At 35.1% G+C, this 25,700-nt stretch overlaps 1 protein-coding gene across 1 annotated transcript in view; it reads right to left on the reverse strand.

The window, feature by feature from the left end:
* Positions 1-10,841: 10,841 nt before the first annotated feature.
* Positions 10,842-25,700, reverse strand: part of LRRC40 (leucine rich repeat containing 40) — a 46,297-nt gene continuing 31,438 nt past the window's right edge. The window contains exons 10-15 of the mRNA XM_077776419.1: positions 24,457-24,565; positions 21,729-21,836; positions 18,734-18,844; positions 16,639-16,716; positions 14,451-14,636; positions 10,842-12,282 (exon numbers count right to left, since the gene is read on the reverse strand). Coding sequence (XP_077632545.1) covers positions 12,177-12,282; positions 14,451-14,636; positions 16,639-16,716; positions 18,734-18,844; positions 21,729-21,836; positions 24,457-24,565 — 698 coding nt within the window. The 3' untranslated portion in view covers positions 10,842-12,176. The remainder of the gene's footprint in view (positions 12,283-14,450; positions 14,637-16,638; positions 16,717-18,733; positions 18,845-21,728; positions 21,837-24,456; positions 24,566-25,700) is intronic.

Genomic DNA, 25,700 nt, shown 5'->3' on the forward strand with positions numbered 1-25,700 from the left:
TTCATTACCTCATAGGATCTTGACTTCCTTGTAAGTAAAGTATTTCTTTCTTAGTTTTCTCTCAGAAATATTTCCCATATTTTTCTATTTGAGTTTCACAGCAAACTGACTATAGAATTTAGTGAAATCTTCCAAAGCTAAATCCATTTCTCATCTAATATTTTGCTTATACAGATAATGTTAACTACTCCATCTACCTCTATCTTTTAATTTCTTTGTGGGAGGGGAGCTTGCTACCTCCTCATTATTATAAGGAGAACTTGCTAGCTGGCTGATGATCGCTTCTTTTTAGGACATTTTAAATTCTAGAAGCCATAAATATACATTGAAGTAAATTCTCATCATCATTTCCTTTAGCAGTATGGTGCCTCAAACTTACCAGAGGCCTACACTTTGCTCTTGTAGCCCAGTGTTTATACATTTATAAAGGAAAAGAATGCCAATGTCTGTTTGAACCAACTGAAGTGAAAAATGAAAAGTAAATTATTAGCTGAGAGAGTAACATTTTATAGTAAGGGTCTTTCAGCATAGTAACAGTAATTTAAGTATTATTAGGGAAGTAAGAATAAAAAAGGGGGGAAAGAAGGGAGATAACAGAATGATAGGAACAGAAAGAAACTGGATGACAGAAATCACACTCAGATTCAGACACGCCCTCCAGTCTGTCGATGATGGAGCCCCTCTTTCAGACAGTACCAGAATTCCCTTTCTCTCCTTCCCCTCTCTCCTGGCTGGTAGAGTGATCTTTCAGCTCTTCTTGGTTTCTGGCCCCCCTCCCACTCTTCTAGAAGCAGAAAGAATTTGAATTGAAAAACTAAAGCATATACTAGAATTATATTTTATTTCATTGCTATTTGTTTCTAGAAACTACTTTCATAATGTAGTGGATAATTTTTTAGACAAGCAACTTCTCAGTATAAAGAAAATCACCAAAAGTTATCTCCTTAAAAAAATAACAAGGAAATTTTCTGAAATAAAATCTAATATCAAACAATATATCCGTAAGTAAATTCTGAGGGGAAACAAGGAAAATTATTGTTCTATCAGAAGACAGAAAAGGACCTTGAGAAGATCTGGTTCATGAGTCTACCTTCTGGGAAGAACTAATGCTTTTGTAAATTCCTTCCCTCGGCAACTCACCCTTAAAAGGCAACAAAACATATGTTTCATCCAAATAAGACCCTCTGTTTAAACTGCTGGACTCGAATCCGACATATATAATCCTCATCTATAGTGGCACAGATACTTTTTAGGAACATGTCTGCAGTTAGGAAGAGTGGCCACTAGATGGAGCCCTTATATCTATAGTCTGTATCCAAGTCCTGGCAATTCTCTAGTTTGGATGACCCCTCTGGAGAATCCATTCTTATACCTGTTGTGCCGATGTAACTGTGAATAAGTGTTAATAAATTGTTGATAAAACTGTTAACAACTATTTCTATACTCTTTTGAGGCAATTAATTTGAAACAGTGCTTTAAATTTAAACAACATAAGAAAACAAATTAAGAGCTTTGAGCTTATTTTTAGTTTCTACATTTTTTTTTTTTTACTAAGCCTCTCTGCTTGCATCCTAATCATAAAGAGACCCAATAATAGGGAGGGGAGAGAGCAGAGAGAGATTCTTTCTCTCTAAGCCTCAGTGAATGTGTGATTCTAAAGTTTTGATATTCCCAATTGTTCAGTTTAATTATTACATTCACCATTTTAATAGTTCTTCTCTAATCTGCTTGTGATTTCCAAATATTTTGTGTCTATGTGCTATTATTTTAACCAAGTTTCCCTCCCATGTGTTCATTCTAGATATGTACAAATTATTTAAAATACATATTTTTAAATGAGCTCTCTAAAACTTAAACATTGAGAATTAAATATGCCTTGCATAACCTTCCTTACACAGTTCAACAACTAGTTCAATCTGAATATGTGTGTATCTTTGTATGGCTTTATTTCCAGCTGACATCTGGCAGTAGCTAGACATCTAATATAAACTCCTAATTTATCTATATAATTAGCATAATATTATAATCAGATTGTACCTTCTCCTAAAGTGAATAAGGAATGTGTTTCAAAAGACTTCTCATAAAGTGATAATCAGATTCAAAAGGTAATTTAAAATCTCTCCCACCTCCCTTCTCTCAGTCAGAATATCTGGTATTGAAGACAGAGACCCTCTGGCAGTTTGGGTGACATTGTCCTCAAGCTGTTTTGGTTCTTAGATATTTGGAACTTCAGCATCTGATGGCTGGATCATAGTTTTAAAAGCCAAATGTTTCTGTTTACTGCTTCTAAGCTAATTATATCCTCACCCTCACAGCTTAGCCAGCACCCTTGTTTGGGACTCTCCTTTGCTAATTCCATCAGTCCTATTTACTTGTGGGTTCATGGTTTCTCTCTCAACCATTTGATCTTTTCTTCTTCCAACCCCAAGCAAAAATAGAAGGAAACAAGTTCTTCTTTCCCAAAGTCTATGTAAAACTACGTAAATCCTATGGTGTTTTCCTCCTAAGGAAACCATTTCCTTCTGGCCCCCCTGATCAGGAACCACTAACATAGTGCACCTTTAGGGAATTCATTCAACCTTCTTTGGGGACTAGTCTTTGAATACAATTCTTCAGCCATACTGGTGGTGTCATTCGACCTAGCAATAAGTATTTTGCACTTGATAGAATCACATAGCTTTTTTATGATCAAGACAGATTTCTCTAGCAGGCCATCTCTATGATATGTTCTTCATAAAACCAGGAAGGCTGCTGGCAAACATTATAAATATAGGTTTGTGACCACTTCCTAGAGAAATTCAAACTTGGGACTCTGTCTCTCAGACAGACAGACAGACACACACACACACACATACATACACATACACACACACAAGTCAATCATATTTTTTGGGGTTTTCCCTTATTTCTGAAAAATGATAGTTACTATTCCTGTGACCTAGGGACCCAGATCATCATAACTCAAAGGTAAAATACTATAACTTCTTTTCTTTTTTAACCTTTCCATAAATATCTACAGCATGTTCACCTACACCCTCACAATGTATACCCAAATTTAGAGTATCCACCCAGGCCTGTGTATGGATTGGAACAGATCTAGCACCGAGAGGTGTTAAAGCATTTTCCCCTAAGTCTTCCTCTGGACCACCCTAAGATTTGCTTTCTGGCCAATCTATGTGCTTCCTCTTTTAAAAAAGTTATCAGTAATTAAAACAATTTATCTTTGTCTTGCCGTACATTCAATTTAATCAAACTAAATCTTGATGAGCAAAGGATTTTGAGGACAACGGGAGATATAAATAAGCCACGGTGCCCCCTCCCAAGAAACACAGTGTAGTGGGGACACAGATGCAGAAAGTCTAATAAATGCTACTGTGTAGGTACAAATATGAGGGGGGAACAGAGAACAGTACTATCACTTCCTCTCCTACTCTAGTGAAGATGGCAAATGCTTCCTTTCAGCTTTGTTGTTTTTATACAGTGTGGATAAGGAATATTTTTCGGCTCCCTTAGGAAGGCAGGCTCCTATCCCTCAAATATTACCTTTCCCAAAAAGGACAGTGTCTCAGATTAATGGAAATTGGAAATAACTGTAGTCCTCCTCTTGAATGAACCATATCAGGGAGGGGTAGTCACTAGGCTGGCTGAGTTCTGGCTTTCCACTTTCACTTGGCTTTGTCCTTCCAAGGGGTTGTCCCTTGAGGGCCAAAGTCTGAGAGGTTGAAGGACTCAACAGCCAGCTCCTCCTTCCTGAGAGCGAGAGAGAGAGAGAGAGAGAGAGAGAGGAGAGAGAGAGAGAGAACTGAAGCTTGGCAACAAAGGCCTAATTCTGGTGAACTTGCATATTCTAAATATTTATATACTTACATACAAAGAAAAAATCACACTCTCTACTATTAGCAAACACCTCACCATTAGGGGGGGTGCTTTGTGTTTAGGAACAGAACAGGACTCATTAGCATTCAGTATGAAGAGCAACTTGAACAACACCTATAATGAAATTTTCTAGGAAGCAAAAAAACAGAGTGGCTGGAACAAGCAGATACAGACCAAGTGTCATGCGTGCTGTCCAGAGAGAGGAACAGCTGAAGCGCCAATGGGGCCCACCCCCAGATCCTTCTCTAAGGTCCTTCAACATCAGCAATTTCACCTGGCAGCATCTCTAAGTGCTAAGAAGTAGCAGCCATCTAAATTCCCATGAGTTATTCTGAGGGGAAAATCTTGTCAGAGACTACTACTTTGGCAAGAGAAAGAGAGAGACAGTTTTACAGCCAACAAAGTCCCAGCATTTTTGCTTGTTCTTTGAGGTTAAAATGAAGGCTTCCCCCCCACCCCCATCCCCACCCCCGGTTGGAATGAATCTAGAGGTAGGACAGCAACTATATAATAAAGGTGGGTTCAAAAGGTATGGGGGTTCAACCATGGTCTGGAAAATTAGTTGCCATTTGGAGATGAAGTAGCAGGTTTTCCCTTAGAGCAATTTAGTGTCTTTGTACATCGGCTTAGCAAATGTAAGTTTATTAAAACTATTTGCAATTGATTGTGAAGCAGGCCTTACAGTTATGAGTTAGTGTGTCTTCAGTACTTAATCAGTGAGCTTCTGACCCTCAAGTACCACTGTGGGCATACTGCTGGGGATGAAGCTTGAAAATAATTGGAAAAAGCCCGGTATCTACATATATTCAGTGGCCAACATGAAAAAGCCATCTTTTTTATTTTTTTGCACCATTTAAGAATTTATTTAAAAAACTTTATTTAATAGCTATGGAGTGTGATGCCCTTTTTTAGTTTTTTTGTTTTTAATAAAAATTGTATATACATGAGGTATACAACATGATGAATTTGATATACAAATACATTAGCGAATTACTAGAGTTGAGCTAATTAACTCATCTCCTCACACAGTGACCTTTTTTGTATGTACTTGTTTGTGTGTCTGGTGAGAGCCCCTGAAATCTATCCTTTAGGCAAATCTCCAGTGTTTAATATGATTTTATCAGCTACAGTCCACATGCTGTACTCTAGACTTATGCCTCACGTTCCTACTATGCAGACATCATTCCACTCATAAGACAGCTTTTATATTTCCAAACTGTTGTGAGGGTTGAAAGCAATACGTGTCCTAATACATTTGTTAGAACAGTTTTTAAATCATCTGAAGAATGAATGGATGTGGTGAAACTATTAAATACAAGAGTGTCAGCGGTGGCCTCCCAGCCTGGAGGAACTCAAGTTTGTCTAAGATAAGATCTGCCAATGAGACAATCAGTACAAAGTCACAGAAAAGGCTAATTGTTTTAGTTCAATCCAGACCAGTTACTTTTCTTCCAGACATCTGCTTCCTGATTTTAGAGAACATATTAGAAATGAAAAGAAGCAGTGTCTTATTTATCATGTGTCAAATTCAAAGGCATAGCTTCTTGTGAAGACCCTGTTATGCTTTATTCACCTTAGAAAGAGATGTGCTTACCTGTCCCTAGTGTAAAGTAGTCCTGCACGCGGCTTTAAAGATTAGTCATGTGTCAGGTTATGGTAATGCTCCCTCCCTGCAAAAACCAACCACAGACGTCTCCAATCCGGAAAGTCACTTGAATATTTATATCAGAAATTATTTTAGCATAAGTAAGATCACTGGACTCAAATCTTTGTTTACCAAGTTTGCCTCCAACTTTGCAAGTGGAGGAAAAGTCAGGCATTTTATTGGATTTCAGAGTTCTTCAAGAACTCTTAAAAAAGCAGAAATTAATGGGTTTTTGGCATTTCAAGAACCATTGTTGAGATTATCAAGAGGCTTCAGTAAGAAACTCACACAGAACAGTAAATCATTAGTAAATAAAGAAGTAAACATTTCTAGTGAAATCTATCTCCCATGTACTTAGCACTGTGCAAAGATCATTTTACCCAGATCTTTTGCAGTTAGATGTACCCTAAAGACAGCTATCCAATAATGTCTTGTCTCCTACTTCCTGGATGGTGTTGTTTCTAGTTTTTAATGTGTGTGTGTTGGGAGGGTGGGTCAGGGGAAGGGTGTCACCACCTCTTGAAAACTAGCTCTCCAGGAAGGATCCAATCAAGTCATCTACACTGTGACTTTCCCTCATCTCCTCAGGACAGCTGCATTTAAATATGGGCCAAAAGCTTAAGTCACAGGAATGAGGCAGTAATCGTTGCATTTTAGAAAACAGCCTTTTGGGAAGCTTAGGGGACCTGAAAATGCAGTCTCCCTAGAGCCTCTGAAAGTACAGTGTGTATGTCTGCCTTTCTCAGATTAGGCAGATGCTTCAAGTCCTGGTTCCAGATTGCCCTGGAATCTTAGAGTCTGGTTTGATCAGTTTATGATCAACCCCAGAATGACAGAAGCATATGCACAGAGAGGACTTGTATCAGGTGAAGTGAAATAATTATTTCCTTAGTGAAAAACTAACTTAAATTCTAGGTTACTTATAGTAGCTGCTTGCTGGATGGAAACCACAAATTTAAAGTTGTGGCGATTTTTTTTTTTTTAATATTCGGGAATATGTTTCAAGCAATAATATAGTAAGTGTGCAATACTTTCATTAGGTAGATTGTTCTGACTTTGGAAGGGCGAGTAGAAAATTGTTATGGCAGTCTGCTTTTATTTCTCAGGCTAAGCATGGACATGCCTTTCGAAGGGCAGCTTTGATCATATGGCTAACTTGACATTTGGACTGACGAGTTTAATCTCACCAGGGATGGTTCTGGATTTTAGAGTTCCCCTGTCCAAACTACAACATGCTTACTGCTTTCTCCCCCGCATTTCCCACATCTCAGCCTCCAGGCCCAGCTACTGACAAGTCAGTTTGTCTGTTTTCATTGGTCTGGCCCCATGAGGAACATCCTGTTTCTTTAAATCCTCAGTGCTCAAATTACCATGTAGAAACCAACTCCCTATCAATTTTCTCCACATTTAATCCTCAGCTCCTTGTCATATTTTCATTTTTCTGCATTGGTTCCCATGGTAACGAGTCTATTGGCAGAGAAAGTGTGACTCTGCTTTTAGCCTTCCGCACAATACAAAATCCTTCTAGTGATCCTCGGGCAAGTGTCCTATTAAAAGGCAGGGAGAGACTAGTTCCCTAGGCTAATTCCTCTAATCCCTTACCCTACTTATATGTTTTTCCCACCTATCCCCAAACCAGATCCACTGCCCAGAATCCCTTCACCTTTTGATACAAGTATTCAAGCACCACCCCCTCAATTACAGATTCGAGGATTGAACTTTTTTGTTCAGATGGCTTCCTCTTCTAAGTGTCAGTAGCTTAACTGACATAAATGTATAGTTGATGGCAGTGGCCATTTGAAGGCAACATGGGAGAAGCAACTTGCACTCATTTTTTACAAAATATCCTCAGGATGCACCTGAGATGTATACAGACCAGGGAATAAATATGTCCTGAATTGAGCCTTAAGTCAGTGTCTAATGTTAGGGATGGGGATATTTAAACAAATTTTCTTCGACTAGTTAGTAGTACATGGGGGAAAGCCAAGGAGTCATCCCAGAGAACTGAGCTTCTGAGGAAGAGGAAGAGATAACAAAGATATAGATAAGAAAACATTGTAACTGGTGGCTGAATGTGAGCAAGGGAGCTTCAGTTGGGACAATTCAGGGGTGAAGTAGGGAAAAGGTAAGAAAACCATTGAAAGCTAGGAAATGGAGCACAGAGAAAAAAGGAGTGTTTGAGTTAACTGTCTGCAGAAATGGAGCCTGCAAATGAGAGAATAGCTTTATGCAGATTTTGGCCCAACTCCATCTACAAAATGTTGTTCCAAGTAATGTTTCTCTTAATAACAGATTATATTTTGTTTTGAATTTTAGCATTCCACTGTGGCTTGGCAGTTAGTTGTATGCATAGCAACCCCAAATCTCCTATGTCCTCAATATTCAGAAAAAAATCAGGAACTGTTCATCAGAAATTAAACAGTCCTCATGCTGAATGTGCTTTTTATTTTTTATTTTTTGAAAAGTTAATGAATTCAGGGGAATGAAAATAGATGTTAGAAATAAAATTATCAAATGTAAAGTGATTCCTTTTTTTGTTGGGTCTTATAAAATATGTGATGCTTAAGCACGCTGAAGTTTTAAAGTCAGCTGATAATATTGTACAAAGGTATTTTTCACCCTTTAAAGGTTATTTTCCTACATTAAGAAAAGTTTTCTTATATTAAAAACTTTTTATTGTGACTCAGGTTTTGTGTCTTTGTATAGACACACATATGTAGGTATTTTTCTTTGCACACTTGTTTTGCACAGGTAAAGCAATGAGATTAAATAATGCCCAGGTATTCAGGTCAACTGACTATCATTATAGCTAGATTAACAAAAGCATTTGATGAATGGACAAAAGAAATCATATGATAACTCTTTGTATCTTTCCATCTCTCTTCCCCTTCCCCAGCACTCTACTAAAGAACATCTCTTATTTAATCAGGAAACCTTATGTAATTTTTTGGAAAGTCCACAGGAAAACCAAGTTGCAAGTCTCAGGCAGGTAGAACATAAAACAGTTCCCATATTTATTAGAATGATCATTAGTTTTCAGAATGTAGTGCCAAAATAAATTCTATATTCAATACTTATAGAGTCCTTCCTTGCAGAGGCCTCTTACTGGTCTTGAATGTGGAAAAGGCATCTGTTCAGGGCAGTGAGTAGTGCTGTATGTTAAGTTTTACTCTGGAAATTTGGTTTTAGCTTTGGTGACACCTAGTGTCAATGGAATGCAATAAATGTTTTATACTGCTTGATGATGTTTAGGTTATTTCCCTTTAACACCCTCAACTACATTTTTCTCCTTGAAAACGCAAGCCTTACTGTTTTCTGTTTGAAAGGAAGAGAAAGATCATTGATAGGCAGATAGGATGGATAGTTCGGTCTCAAAGCCGGTCAAGTTTCTCTTTGTACTAGGCACAGAGAAGGGACTAAAGGAAGCTTAAGGACAATGGCATTGTCCTCATATAAAGGAGCAATTTTTTCCTAGTTAAAAATCAGAGGTGAATCTACTAAATTGTTTGCAAATTTCAAAGACCATCTCAAATAACCTTGCAAAAAGTAAGGCTGCAAGTACTGTAGTTTCATTTTTCCTACTTTATAACCACCCAAGGGCACCCCCACCCCAGCTGTATATAAGTAAAACATAATGTGAACTGTGGTCTCTTTCTACTCAGAGAAGAAATACTAACAGCAGCAATTCTAAATACACAGTGCTAGACTTTTAATTGGTCTGTAAAGAATTATAAGTAAAAGGATAACTAGATACTAGGATTTTAGAATTTTAAGTATCCATGAAAATTACTCTTTCATTCTTAAACTACTTGGCAATTGCTTACTTTGGACATTGGTTACTTAGAGGGAAACAGTCCTTTTATTACTATATAAAGAAGTTCTAATTCCTACTATTTATATTAATTTTTTTCCATATGCTAAGCACACACAGACACACACAAACTGTCCATTTTTCCTTTGACATCATATAATTCAGCTAGTGAAATATTTCACTCTTCTGTAGGTTTAAGAAAAATTCCTATGCGGTGGATGCAACATTGGCCCACTATTTTAGTAAGATGAAGACGGTCTCTAGACTCATTCTTTTTCAACATCTGACTTCACTACCATATGTGCAGCACAACAGTGACATCTTAAGGCCAAGTAACTAGAATTCCTTTAGCCAGAGAATTGGGATCTGTTTTCAAAGAAATTTCATTACGTTATCAAGTTCACAGTTTGCAACTGGTAGATCTTTATAAATGCTTCTTTATGACTTCTTTTGCGGTCTTTGTGAACATTTTAATGTGCACTGGTAAACACTAACATTTTACATAGACATATTGTATATTAATGCATGCATTTCATTGCATAGTTTATGGACACTCCCCTTGTAAAGCTTTTATGGAAGAAGCAACAAGCCACAGCAGTATAGCAAAAGAGGCTTAATCTTTATAAATTGGGGCCTTTTCTGTCTCTTTGCTAGGCTAGGTGGCTGTATACAAATTCGGGTGGGAGGGGCAGGAAACACCTCTTAATATTTAAGGTTTTCTACGTGGGTAAACTGTAGCCAATTCAAAACTAATTGCTTACTTTAATAACAAATTTTACCATTTTATAAAAAAAAATTAAATCATGACATGTTTAACTGAAATGGCTGTATTGTAATTAATATTTTGAGATAATTGTGATTTTGAGCTTAAATTATATATAAAAAGTTGTCATTTTTGTATGTGTTAAAAAACTGTATCACAATTAACAGTACTTTTTAGTTAAACTACATACTGATGTAAATAAAAGCTGAATGAAGACATATTTACTACTTTATTAACATAGATTGTGAATGTACTTAATGGGTTTTTTTTTTTTTGCAGTATGAGACCATAATGACCTTGAAAGCTGCTTCATTTTATGTGCAAAGGAGTCCTATGAATCTATATTTTAAATTTACTAAATCAGTGAAATTACTTTGTCAGTTAATTTGCAAATGCAAGCTGTATTCTCCAGTTTATTTTATGTACTGACACTAATTGGTAAAGGTGTAAAATGTGATTAGAATGCATTTTGAAGATGCTTTCTGTACAGATACAAAATACAGGGACTAAAATAATGCTGTGCAGTGTATAGCAGAGCCATTTTTCGGCTTTGGTGTACTCAACTTTTTCAGTATTTAAAAATGTGTTTTGAATAACATAAAAGTCTCTTTATTGTATAAATAATAAAATGTCACCTTATTGTAAAGTGTCTTTTGTTTAATATCAAAGCAGATTTCTTAGCCAGAGTTGTAGCGTGAAAAAGGCATGTTTCTTTTAAACCAAAAACATAACCATTATAAGCAATATTTGAAAAATATAACTTTTATTATGGACATGTAGCTATTGATCCTTGTTAATAAGCAGTGGTTTTTTTCCCCCATAATATGAGCATGTCTCAATCACCCAAAAGCTACCTACCTACCTATCTATCTATCTGTCTATATAAATTAATATACTCCCTGTTGATTGGCTACTTAATAGATTCACATGGTAAGTTTCATAATGACTGATCAGCCTACTTCTGGTATTTTTTGTGTAAATAAAAATGTTTATATTTTATTTTTACTAAATCAAGTTAACCTATAACAAATTCTCTTTTAGAAAATTACCACATTAACTATAGGTTCAGTCTTATGAAGATTAGAAGCAAATTTGAAAAGTAAGACTCTGGAAATAAAAAAGTTGCACAAATTTAGAGTAGAACACACCAAAAGAATAGATTATGTGTACAAATACCTGCTTAGTAAGTATTTAAGAAAGTATATGTCAAGATTTCTAAGTACTATACGTTATTAGTTATACTCTGTTGCTGATATCCATAGAATTAATGAAATAAGGTCTTCAGTACTTAAAAAGAACAAAAGGTATTTTTAAACACTCATACTTGGAGGTATGTAGATCCAATCTCTTTAAATTTCTTGAATCCAGAAGTACTAGATTATTGTATAGAAACTTATTACCAAGATACAAAAAAGAATAGACATATTATATATTAATGCATGCATTTCATTGCAAGTTTTAAATTCAAAATTGTGAGGACAATTATAACACTTTTACTGTTTTCTCTACCAATAGCTACATCTCATGTAACATTTCTGACAAAATGGTTTCATAAGATATGAGCAAAAGGCTAGAAAAGAAACATTTCAACTGGATTAAAACAAAAACAAGACAGTGAATATTAATTTAAAACTTATACCAAGACTAACCATATTACATAAGTCTTACCATGGGTAAGGAAAAGTCTTATTTTTTTAAACACCAAAGAACAGCTTGGAATAAAATTCAATTCAATTTTGTATGTAACAAAAAGGTAGAAATTAGATGGTCATATTCAAATCAACTGGTCGTGTTGTATGTAACACAAAGAGAAATGGGGAGAAAAAGCCCACTTCTACAAAAATGGTTTGTCATTATAAAAATATTAAACTTCATTAAATAAAAACTCACTTTTGAAGAAACTGCTATCTTATAAGGAATGAAAGTAAGATACATCTTCTGCAAAACAATCAAAATAAATGCATTAACACTGTATGTGGTTATCACCTTCATAAATGCACACGATACCTTAGAAAAACATTACTTATCAATGTTAAGAAGTCTAAGAATTAACATGATCATGCTTATGAAACAACTCCAGTTTAAGTAGGAATCCGGTCTCTCAAATATTCCAGAATAGCGGCTGTCCCTTTCATCAATACGGCTGCTCGAGGAACTCGGAATGGATTTCCATCCAGTAGTAATGTTCTAAACAAAAGAGAGTATTTATAGTATTATTTCAACTTTTTCCACTAGGGAGGCTTTTCTTCTAATTTCATTTGCAATTATTTAAATAAAATGTATGTATTTTTTTCTGCTTGTCCCCTTTCAAATCTAAGCATTTCAATAGGTGGAATTAGAACTACGATAATAACCCAAACAACATTAAGTGAATACTTATTATATGAAAGGTACTGTACTGAGTAACTTATATTCACCGACTCTCTTAATCACCTTACAACCCTATGATGTAGACAGCATTAATATTCCTATTTAATAGATAAGGAAGCATAAGTTGTTAGAGGTAAGAAAGACATGTCCAAGATCATTTAGCTATTAAACAAAGGAGCTGTGAACCACCATTTTACCCATCTTCTCCATCGTATAGTGACCATATACAACATGGTTCAGTCATACTCACGCGTATTGACAAGTACCCTCACCAAGGACTGTAATGTAGTCAATATAGCCCCTCTCCACCCTGGGAAACATTAACACATGTCTGCTCTCTGCCTTGCTTGACCAGATACCCATGCAAAATCTATTCACGTATGCTGAAACAATGTTCCATTTAAGATTTGAGGCCTGGTTGACTTATTTCTTTATATAATTAATGAAATAAATTATAAAGAGACTTTTAATTTTCAAACGAGTGTGTAAAGTCAAACAACTCACACCATATTATGCAGTAGATCTAAATGATATCTTCAGCATTTTTATGGTCCATGGGGATTCTTTTAAAGGCTGATTTTCTTTATTTATAAAAAGGAGTTAATACAGTCAATCCTTCTTATGCACAGACTCCATATGCGCTAACTTGCCTACCACTAGAATTTATTAGTAACCCTAAATTGATATGCATCGCACTTTCGAGGTCATTTTTGGATACCCGAAGGCAGCAAAAAATTTGAGGCAATCAATAAGCACCTTCTCAGCTGAGGTTAAACAAAGTGATGTTCTCCCTTTTTGTGTCAGTTCTCATAATCAAGTGTCCTTTCTGCGGTCTACTTAACACAACATTTTTTGCATTTTTGTACTTCATGTGTGAGAGATGTTTAAAATTGGCCAAGTGTGGACTGAAGTGTCTAGTTTTCCTAAACACAAGAGGGCTGTCGTGTGCCTTACAGAGAAAATACGTGTGTACGAAAAGCTTCTTCAGGCATGAATTACAGTATTATTTGGCTAGTTAAATGTTAACGAATTAACATTAAATACAGAAACATACAGAGAACAAGGTTATGTATTGAGTGGTTCATGAATATTTGACCAGAGGCTCGAAATATTCCATACTAACTATACACTCCTAACTCTATACTTCCCAAGCAATAATGGTTCAAGTATTCATGAATCTGGTGCTCACAGAGACTTTATAGAATACAGCCACTGCACAGGACGAGAACCAACAGTATTTTACTCCTACAAACACCAATACAAGGTAGGAAAGCAGATGCCAGTGCGCCCTAATATGCCAAACCACCATCAGTTTCAACAACTAAATTACTTCTGAAACATTCTGCTTAAGCACTTGGCTTTCTGTTGACATCTCAAACTCACTTTATATTCATTTAACCAGCACTTATTGGGTGCTTACTGTGTTCTAGGCACTGGGACAACTCTTTTCTAAACGAGGTAAAAGAAATGGTATAAATGTCCAAACAAAGCAGGATAGAAAATCAGAGGAGGGACTGACTGTGTGGAGAAAAGGGAAGGTTTTCAAAGATGATATTTAAGTTGATTACTGATAAAAGCAGGGTAAAGGCATTTGAGGCTGAAGTAACAGCTAACACAAAGAATAAGGAAGACCATGCTGGGCTTGAGATAAATGGTGCCAGTCTGTAACAGATTTTAAAAAACCTTACATGCACAATTGACATTTTTACGCAGTGAAGTTTCAAGTTATATACACATATAGTGATGACAAAAGTATCACAAAACAGTTACTACACTATATTACACCATATAAGCAAAACTAAAAATTTTATATTTGCTAAAACCTGAAAAGCAGAATTGGTACTGTGGATTTTGTTACCTGTTATTTTTAACACATCAAATTTTTACTTCAAATGTCCTGTAAAAGTACCTCAATAAGAGAAGAAAAAAAAACCCTTACAAATGAATAAAATCAATGGAAAAATTTCGTAGAATGGTGTAGCTACCTTAGGTTCACACAATTACCAAGCTCTGGTGGAATTTGTAGGAGGTCATTATTCTGAAGATCCAATGTGATCAGATTTTCCATTGCCTTCATTTTCTGAGGGTCCACAGATCCAACCTGATTGTTACTAATCAAAATTGTTTCAAGTGTGGGGATGTGATACAGAACTTCAGGTAGTATTTTGAACCTATTAAAATATGAACAGAACACCTAAATATATTAGAATCAAAGCAAAATCATTCCTTCAAACAGACGATCTAAGTCTGTTATCATGGTGTAGTTTTCTTTAGTGTAATTTATTTTATATTTGGTATAAGTCCTATCTTCCAACTGTCAAGAAAATCAACTGATTTTGGAAACCTTGAAATATATGTTAAGTGGACAGATTTGTAACATTTTCTACTTATTGTGTAAATCCAACAATGTTTTCCTCCCATGTTTTTCTCTTCACATTTAAGAAACAAGGAAATCCTCCTGAGATTCTCTCTAAAATGTCTCCATGTAGGTATTCTTTAGTTCACTTTTACTTCTTATGAGACAGAATTACTGCCAATATATGAAGTAAAGGTTAGAGATTTGTATTTTGCTTTGACTGAAGCTTCCAAATGAGTGTATTCTTGGTTCTTGAAAAGATGACAAACTAATATAGGCTGCTGCTTCCTTATCCAAAGCAACACTGAAGATGTCACAAGAAAGAAGGGAAGGCTGACGGCTCTCAGCAATTAATGCCACATTATTGAGGATCTTTTGGGGGACAGAGGCTGGTTTGGTTTCAGTGTGAGATAAACCGTGGCATGGACTAGAGAAGACAAGGGATAGGCTGAAGGAGAGTTTTATAATTGTGGGCTTTTTATTTCCACATACTGGCCTTCTTTTACTGCCTTGATAAAGAAAGAAAGAAAGAAAGAAAGAAAGAAAGAAAGAAAGAAAGGAAGGAAGGAAGGAAGGAAGGAAGGAAGGAAGGAAGGAAGGAAGGAAGGAAGGGAGAGAGAGAGAGAGGGAGGGAGGGAGGGAGGAAGAGAAGGAAAGGGAGAAGAAAAGGGAGAGGGAGAGAGGGAAACAGAGAAAGGGAGAGAAAGAAGAGAAGAGAAAAGAAAAGAGACAAAAAAGAAAAGAAGAGAAGAGAAAGAATAGCAAAGGATACACTCAAGGCAGCTGTGGAGTTCCAGAGGGACTGGAGAGTGAATAACTAGGAGTACAGATGGACTGAACTGCCCCTATGCGGTCCTTCCTCTTCTTCTACACCAATGCATGAACAAGGTAATTTAAAAAGATGTAGCTCACCTGTTAACACGGAAGTTAGGGTTAGCTTTTCCCATCTCCCCAAACACATTGCTTGACAGTTTGAGTGACAGCTCAACAGAGAACCAATAGTTCAATTCACAAATAAAAATTAGCAGAGATCTGAGAAGCGCATATATTTTTAAATAATGACAACAATGATATAACCTACACATGAGAAAGCATGAGCAATAATGAAGCAAACAGAACAAAAATTTAAAGAAGCAGTATTTTAGTCACATCACTGTGCCTTAGCCTCGTTAACTGCAAATGAGGAAGAATAAATGTATTAAACTTATACACTTGTTATAAGGACTGATTCTATTTCAGTAGGAATACAGTAGTAAATGTTAGCTATTAATATTTAGACTGTTACCACAATCAATTTTCATCACAGGGACACTATGACATAGTTGTTAAGAGCCCAACCCCTGGAGGCAAACCACCTGGGCTCAAACCCCAGATCTATAATTTACTATTTATGTGAAACTATTAAAGTGAGTTACTTAACTTCTAATCATTGATTTTTAATGTGTTTTTTTTTTTTTCCCTGAGAGAGAGAGACAACATGAGCAGGAGAGGGTCAGAGAGAGGGGGAGGCAAAGAATCTGAAACAGGCTCCAGGCTCTGAGCTGTCAGCACAGAGCCCGACGCGGGGCTTGAACCCATGAACTGTGAGATCATGACCTGAGCCGAAGTCGGATGCTTAACCGACTGAGCCACCCAGGTGCCCCGCAATATCACTTTTTAATTCTAAGTAGAATAAAATGAAAATAGGCCTGAATATTTAAATAAAGTAAACACATGGGGCTGTTTTATTTGGCTCTTTTAGCTGTATTCTCTAGTAAAACCTACAAATTCTCCACAGAAATATCCTTCGTCATGGATTAGTCTGTTCTGTCTCTTACCTGTTAAAGGAAAGATTAATTGTTTGCAGTCTTATCAGTGATCCCATTTCTTCAGGCAAAGAATTTAAAAAATTGTTCCTAAGTTGGAAAGAAAAGATAATTTACAAAGTTTGGAAATTAGTATGACTTTAATTTATAATTAAAGTGTTGATCAGATTAAAAAAAAATTATGTAGCTCAGTTTCTCAGTCCTTGATTTATCTCATTAAGGCTAAGTCCTGAGAATTCTGAATCAGTCAGCTGCCTCAGGTATTTGATTAGTAAGCCAAATCCTTATACCAATATGAAACCAATTGACAAAACAACCAACTCCTTAATAATAGATTTAATAGGGCAACACTGTAAACTAATCCCTTATCTTCTTCAAAGTGAGCTCAGCAATACTTCTCACAGATAGGGCCCTTGAGATCAAGACTATAAATATCACAGTATTTGATGCCACAAATATTTGATTGGTGTTTAATACACAAATCTTACACACAGACATGAAATTCTATTCTAAGCAGAAATATGAAAAAAAAAAAAGACAGGAAAAATAATGAGATTCTACATATTTAGAAATTTGGAGCTTTCCACCACGTAAGCATTAAGCAAGTCCATTTCAACTCTACGTTTATAATTTCAGTTTGCACAATGCATACGTTTTTTGTTTTTGTTTTTTGTTTTTTTAGAATCTTATAATGAAACACGGCAGTAAACAGAATCTCATTGTTGGAAGGATCTGGGAACAATATTAAAAGAAAGGTTAATAAGAAAGTAGAAGGATTCTAGAACCTATATAATTACTAATAATAGAAAATATTTGTGAGAAAATTATATCCAACTAGATGGCTACCTATTAGTTGAATAATTTTCTCTAAATTTCTTTACATTCAAAGACAAGCCTAATATGTTAAGTCATACTTTATAAACCTAGGTTCTTTTTTTCTTTTCTCTGTACTTTTCTCCAGTTACTGTCTTTAAGTTGTACTGAATAACCCATTGCAGATTTCTATCCTTCTCCTAGGGTCATAAATAACTACTGTTATCAGATATAAAAGTGTATATTAGTCACTTAATTAGAAACCTGAAGGTAATAGTTATAGACAATGGCATGCATATACATGCGCACGCACAATGAAGATTGGAACAAAAATAAAGATAGCAAGGAGTACATGAATTCATTCTCTCTGCTCCATTAATACTGAACTAAAATACGGTTTTACATTGCTCTGCCAGTGTAACTGCCAACTCAAAACAGAAGCAATTCTACAATTAATAGGAGCAGAGTAGTAACAGATTTGCTTTAATCCCATAAGCAAAAAATAAAAAAAGGCCTCTATAGGTAGAATTGAGAATAAATCTTCAAACAGATATAACTTGGCTTGTTATCTGCCTATGTTTGAGCAGAATAAGAGGACCTATACCTTGAATAAATTAAAAGCATACCTAGTAACAGTATAGGAGTAGGAAGCCCAGATAATAGAGATATAGTTAACAAATAAAGACTTAAAGCCCAAACAAATAAATGACTATCTATCCCTGAGCCATTTATTATTAACCTCAAAGAACTGTGACAATTCTGATCCTGTATCTTCAACTTAGGACATATTTAAATTAAACTCCTACTACCTCTGCAGAGCCTTAAAAGGTTTCTTTCCTTTTGTTGCCATTCAGCCTGTTCTTTTTCTTTATTTCTGGCCTTGCATATTTAATATAATATTTCAAACCACAAAGCTTCTGTTTAAGAGAAGCCATCCTAGCTGCTGTGCCAGCAGAGGATTTTGACAGTTTTAATTCATTTTCAGGAAAGGAACAGTGCGAAACACTTTCCACAAGTTATCTGTAACCTTGCTTAAGCAGGAATTTAAAGAATGTGTTCATATTTTCTAATTTTTTAAATAAGTATTATTTAACTTATAAACTGCCTACAAATGATAGATGTTTGATTAAAATATTTCCTAAATGCTTAATTTCAGATTTGTCCTAAAATGATACTAATGACCTAAAGAGCAATTTCCACAATTGCTTAGGACACATGAGAGTAAGGGCAAATGTTAGCCAAAACTCAAAGACACGTTATAATGAAAAAGCAACACTATAGCATTAATAAATACCTGAGGTCTAAAAAAGTCAATTTTTGAAGCATACATAAATCCAAGGATATTGAGGAAAGCTTATTAAAACTGAGATTGACATCAGAAACCATTTCCTTCAGTTCCACAATCCTGAAAAAAAAAATGATTTTAAACTTTTAGCCGTTTAATTCACTGTCAGAACTTCAAAACCATAAGCAGACCACAGGGGGGAAATATGCTTAATTTGCTAATTAAGATTTTCTAGGGGCGTCTGGGTGGCTCAGTCAGTTAACTGTCCAACTTCAGCTAAGGTCATGATCTCACGGCTCATGAGTTCAGCCCCGCATTGGGCTCTGTGCTGACACTCAGAGCCTGGAGCCGGCTTCACATTCTGTGTTTCCTTTTCTCTCTGCCCTCTCCCACTCACGCTGTCTCACTCTCTCAAAAATAAATAAAAATTTAAAAAAAAAGATTCTCTATAACTTTTACTTTTTTCACAAAATTTCAATTTGGAAGTGTATTCTGTATCATAGTAGTTTTCTTTTTAGACTGCATAATATAAGATTCTTAGTATCTGAGTACTTCACAGTCTTTTCTAACTATGATATGTCAACATTTTCAAGTAAAGTATTTTTTGTCCAAATTATCATTATATTAATCATGAATATAAGAAAACATTAAGTTAATTCCTAGGTTTGGTGTCACGACTAAGCAATTTAAGTCAAAGACTTAAACATTTCTAAGCAAGCCTCATCAACATTAGTCATTTTAAAGCTAGCTACTAACGTAACTATAATAACAAGAAATGTTATATACTATTTGCTTAGAAATGTAAGTTAAGCTATAACTATAAATCATTTTTTTCTATCATATTAGCAAAGAGAAATAAGAAAGAAAGTATCAACTGCTAAGAAGGATGAGTTTGGATAAGTAACTGATAAAAAAAATTTGGAAAGTTTTTGGAGATTTATCTTGAGAGCCATACCCCTTTTAGGAATTCTCCTGGAAATCTGGCCTAAAGAAACAGAATGTTTTCCTTTACTTATTGCCATATTTAACCTGTGGTCTATAGATAAATTAGATTGTATTTTAAAAAATTTTTAATATTTTATTTATTTCTGAAAGAGAGACAGCATGAGCAGGGGAGGGTCAGAGAGAGGGAGGTACAGAATCTGAAACAGGGTCCAGGCTCTGAGCTGTCAGCACAGAGCCCAATGCAGGGCTCGAACCCACAAACTGTGAGATCATGACCTGAGCCAAAGTCAGATGCTCAACCGACTGAGCCATCTAGGTGCCCCAGATTGTATTTTATTTATTTTTAGTATTTTTTTTTAGAGAGCAAGAGAGAGAGTACAAATGGGAGAGAGGTAGAGAGTGGGAGTGAGTAAGGGGAGGGGGGGAGAGAGAGAGGGGGAGAGAGAGAGAGAGAGAGAGAGAGAGAGAGAGAGAGAATCCCAAGTAGGCTCCACACTCACCATGGAACCTGACATGGGGCTCTATCTCACAACCCTGGGAACACAACCCAAGCCGAAATCAAAGACCGGTGCTCAAATGATTGAACCACCCAGGCGCCCCAAGATAAATTAGATTTTAAAAGTCTTGTTTACAACATAGGGAAACACGACAAATAAACCAGCTGAGACACAAATGGTAGATATAAATGTAAATGGGAAATAGCTTGAAATAAAACATGCCATGAATAGAATAAATCAGAATAAAAAATAAATAGAAACGATCTGACCCTTCATTTAGTTCAATTTTATGAATAAGTATTATTTTCACAATCAGGAAATAATATAGTGACTGTGACTTGTGAAATAAAAATTTAAGAAAGAGGGAAACTGACTCAGAAACTCTAGATCAAGGTATGTCTTTACATTCTTTCTTCTTTGGCTCTCTAAATTGCTAAAAAAAAATATGAGGAAATAACAGAGGTAAAAGAATACCAAACTGTTTTGCATATGAATAACCAGATTGTCAGGTAAAATGAAAAAATAAGTTATAAGGTGGTATCTTTTAACTCCTTCCATCTTCATTCCCAGTTTTGATCCAGGATCTCCAAGGCAAACTTATCCTGAGAGCAAATTTAAGTGCTTAGTTATTTTGTCAAACACCCTCGGAACCCTTTAAACAAGAGATGAACTAGTTCTCCTTTTGCAACAGAATCTCAAAGTTAATTGTCTTTTAAGATCTGCATTCTCTGGGGCGCCTGGGTGGCTCTGTCCGTTGAGAGTCTGACTCTTGGTTTCACGACCTCACAGTCTGTGAGTCTGAGCCCCGCATCAGGCTCTGTTCTGACAGCATAGAGCCTGTTTTGGATTCTGTGTCTCCCTCTCTCTCTGCCCCTCCCCTGCTCGCACTCTCTCTCTCTCTCTCTCAAAAATAAATAAACATTAAAAAAATAAATATAAAAAAATTAAAAGTTCAACATTAGAGTAAATTAATTTTCTCTCATAACTTAAAGATTTTGCTATAATTAATATCAGCAAAGATATACTGAATAGTACAAAGTACAATGCACATGACTCCTAATATTTAGAAGTCAAGAATCCTCTTTTGGGAGGAAAATATTAACAGGATTCAATCTGTTCTGCTTTTACTACCAGTGGGAAAATTCAGTGGCTTGGTACATCACTAACATGAAGCTCAAAGTGAAAATTCCTATTAAGCCGCATGGACCTGCAAAAAGTAACTTATGCTTTCAATAATTCTAATGACTACTTATAGGTATGTTCTAGTATAGGTATAATAATTCTAATACCTATTTATATTATATCTAATACCAATCAGTAATTTCTAATACCTAAAATTCTAATACCTATACCTAAACACCTCTCAGGACAAATGTTAGTGTGTCTCAGAATATGCTTAGGTGAATTTTGCTAAATCCCTCAAGTAACAATAATAAAAAAAATATATACATATACTTTCAAATTAAAAAACTGTGAAAAATAATTATTCTTGGCACTGAGGCTCAAACATCACTGAGAATGAGTCACAGCTTAATAGAAATGACATCATGAGCAATTCTCACCTTTTAGGAATTTCACATAGCTGATTCTTACTGAAGTTAACAGAAGTGACAATGTTGCTTTTTACAGCATCAAATACTTCATCAGGAATCAAAGTTGTTTGTTTATCACTAAATGGAAAATGGTTTAAAATGCATCATTCTTAACAGTCCAGGAAGTTATTACTTTTCACTTTTAAAGGACTTTAAAGATTTTATAAGATTTTTCATGGCAGTTGGTTACAAAGATTATTTTGAAGTTCTGTAAAGAATACCACAAAAACTTGCCAACTCACAAAATGTTACCATTAAGAATTCAGACAACATATTGTATCATAATACATTGTATCATACCTTCTGAGCATTCACATTCTCCATATGAATAAAAACAGATGTATCTTCAGAGTCTAAGATGTTTAGAAGTCATATCATAAATAGATAGTAATTAGTAAATGGATTCCTCTACCTCAGAATAGAACTAAAGCTATAATTTTAAAACTGTTGTCATCCCTTTTCTTAAAAATCTCTAACAGGGATTATCTGCCAACTTTATATGGTATATAGTTAACGACAAGGTAACAATCATTTTCTAAGAGTTCAACATTATACTAAACTGTTTTCTCATAACCTAAACCAATTTCTCTGTCCTTTAGCATGTGACAAAGTAGACAGGGTAGTGGCCTTAGATCAAACTATCCCTGGTCTTACTATTAAAGGAACTTTGTAATATACTTTCTCTTAGCTTCAGTTCTGTGAAATTAGAATCTGAAGAGTTATTCATTGTTATGTGTTCCAGAATTTTTGCAAATGTATAATGTATACTGTAAATAAGTTTCCTTTTCAATAAAATTTTCAAGAAAGTGTACATTTAATCTTAAATGAAAGTACAGTGGTACTCTGACATTTGTGGATTTACTATAATTAGCCATTTATATTATTCTTTTACAATTTTCAATGCCTAATACATCATCCACTTAAAAAATTATTGATGGAATGCCAAATTAATGACTGTATAGACAAGAAAACAATTATTACATATAATGTGTAATATAGAGGAACTTGTAAGAAAGGCATTGTATTATAGGTAGGTAAAAAGACAGCTAAAATTTCGGTTTTTATGCCTTCTACCTCTGCTTTCAGGGCCTATTTTCTATTGTGCAGATGCAGCATTTTTAACTTTTCCATCAGAAATGCTCAAGTCACAGGGAACTGATTTAATCAAACACTGAAGAGTCATGCTCTTTTAAAAAATTTAGTTGAAGGCATTTATGCCTTGAGATTGGGAATTCATTTATATTTTAAATGGAATACTCCTTTCCAATTAAAGTCTCTTAAATAAAGGAAAATAAATTACAATAAATTTAGAATCAAAACAATCTAAGATGTATGGTCTTTGGTGCTATCTTTATAACACTTCTGTGATATCTCTGACTTTAAAAAGTGGGAATGGTTATCTTAAATAAAATTGTCTCAATATTACTTTATAGACTGTTTGCAGGATTCAAAGCAACAGTATCTGTAAAATATCTAGTACAGTGCCCAGCACAGAATAGGGACTCAATAAATGGTATCCATTTAAGGACTGAGGGAATAAAGGCAGAGAAAAAAAAAATTCTAAGGAGGAATCAAGTCTGTCTCATCATTATTTGGTGTATTATGACACTTAGCATAGGATTTGATACCTAGTAGGTTCGAAAATATCTACTGAATAAATGGGTATATTATGTGTAAAGAAGATATGCTAAGTCTCCATGTTAATACTATGAGAGAAGAGGGATACAAATTTAAGTATGGAAGAGTACTATCTTGTGTTATAGTGACAAAAAGGGAATTTGGCTTAAAGCAGTGATTTCTACATACATTTAAGAGTGTCAGACTAGAGGTAAAAACAACGTGAATGAAACAACAGATCTGAAATACAAATGGTATCCTGACTGCTGAGAAGCTGGTTCCTACTGATACAGCAAGGCAAAGGCCAGACACGGATGCTGGCTGTTAGGTAACCTGAATAAATCTAGTCACCTGCCTTGAACCTGAGTCTGTATTCTTTTGTATTATCATTATAATACCCAGACAGGAGCCAACCACTATAGGAGCTTTGACAGTATTGGTTAGTTTTGTCATTGTTGCCTAGATAGTACTGAAAAAAGACTTGCCAACCCCTCCCAACCTGGACGTAAGTATCTTCTTTCCCCAGTTGAGTACACTTCCATAACATAAAAATGTTTAGGCTTTTATCTCAATGTATATACCAGTATTACAATTATTTCAGGTTTAATATATGTATACTAGGGCATAATATTATTATGACATATTATTTGGCTTAGATTTATTAAAGGGGTACAATCTCTCAAGCTTTGCCTGCTTCAATTCTTCATTAACTAAATGATACTTATTTCCTTGCAATATAAAATTCTCTCTTGATGGTGGTTACTCAGTCAAAATTTATTACCAACCAGTACAGTCACTCTTTTATTTTTGATAATAATAAAATGGTTCATTATTATATAATTTCAATATTAATAGCCATCTATCTACCTCTTAAGTGTAATAAACACAAAGCACCTAAGGAATGGGCATTTAAGTTCACTGCACTTTTAATATGCTTTTATCTCATCACTGGTTTTACAATCACTATTACTTTAAGTACTAATGCACTCTGATGAGTTCTCTGTTACCAATGTCCTTTTCTCTGAAGGATTATTTCTCAAAGTTTCCTATGTGTTATGCAGTGTTTAAGAACATTACATACCTATAGTCTAATATTTTTAATGTGACGATGGAATGTACATTGACTCTGGATTCACTTGGTAGTGTCATGGCAGTCTCAGTAACGGAGTCACTCTGGCTAGCTCCATCATCTGGCAAGAGACAAGTTATAAAAAGTCAATATTCATATTACAAAGTCATTTTTAAATTCCTGAAAATATGTAAAAATGGTTGCATGATTTAAATATTATTGGTGGGAATGTCTTTAGTCATATACTTTATTTCCAATAACTAAAATCTGGGTCTAGAACTTAATATTTAATTAACAGAAAATAGATAACATTACTACTATAGGTCTTCAAAGTCTTTTAATAAATCTTACCATAAGGAAATTTATGAATAGGAAAGAACCTTCAAAGAGTAACAACAATCTCAGAACAAACAATGACACTAAACCTTCCTCTTAAGAAAAATAATATGGTCTATTAGAAGAAATTTGTTAACAAAGGAAAGTATTATTCCCTACAAATGTCTACCAAATACGCATATGCCTATCTTCTCAGTTTAGGACACAAGGAAACTGATTATTCTCAATCACTTAAAACCTGGCAATTTACATAATCAAGTAAGCTTTTGGTACATTATTTATGTTAAGAGTTTTTCTTAGCAAATGCAAGACTTTATTTTCAATAGATATTTTCTTTTTTTTTTTTTTTATTTTTTTATTTATTTCTAGGAGAGAGAGAGAGAGACAGCGTGAGCAGGGGAGGGTCAGAGAGAGAGAGAGTCATAGACTGAAACAGGCTCCAGGCGCTGAGCTGGCAGTCAGCACAGAGCCTGACGCGGGGCTCGAACCCACGAACCGCGAGATCATGACCTAAGCGAAAGTCGGACGCTTAACCGACTAAGCCACCAGGCACCCCTCAATAGATATTTTCTAACATACATGCATACTCACACATTCACACACAATTAATGCCCTCACTAGTCTCCAGAGACTGTTTAACACTGCCATCATATGGTAGAAAGAGCAAAATAAATATAAATCATACACATTAAAAAGATATGGCTTTGTGATTTTTTGGCAAGAGACTTCAGCAATCTAGACAGAAGTAAAATAAGACCATTTTCAACAATGTGAAAAAAAATGAAATAGGTCTAGCCTTCACATGTTAAGACCAGAAGGCATACTCAAAGAACAGAAAAAAATCAGTAGTATCCCTGGGCATTTAATGAACATCTGTTGAATCCTATAAAGGATAAAAACACATGCTCACGATGAAACTT

This window comes from Crocuta crocuta, unplaced genomic scaffold, assembly GCF_008692635.1.
Source record: "Crocuta crocuta isolate KB4526 unplaced genomic scaffold, BGI_CrCroc_1.0 scaffold342, whole genome shotgun sequence".
In the NCBI taxonomy this organism is placed as follows: domain Eukaryota; kingdom Metazoa; phylum Chordata; class Mammalia; order Carnivora; family Hyaenidae; genus Crocuta; species Crocuta crocuta.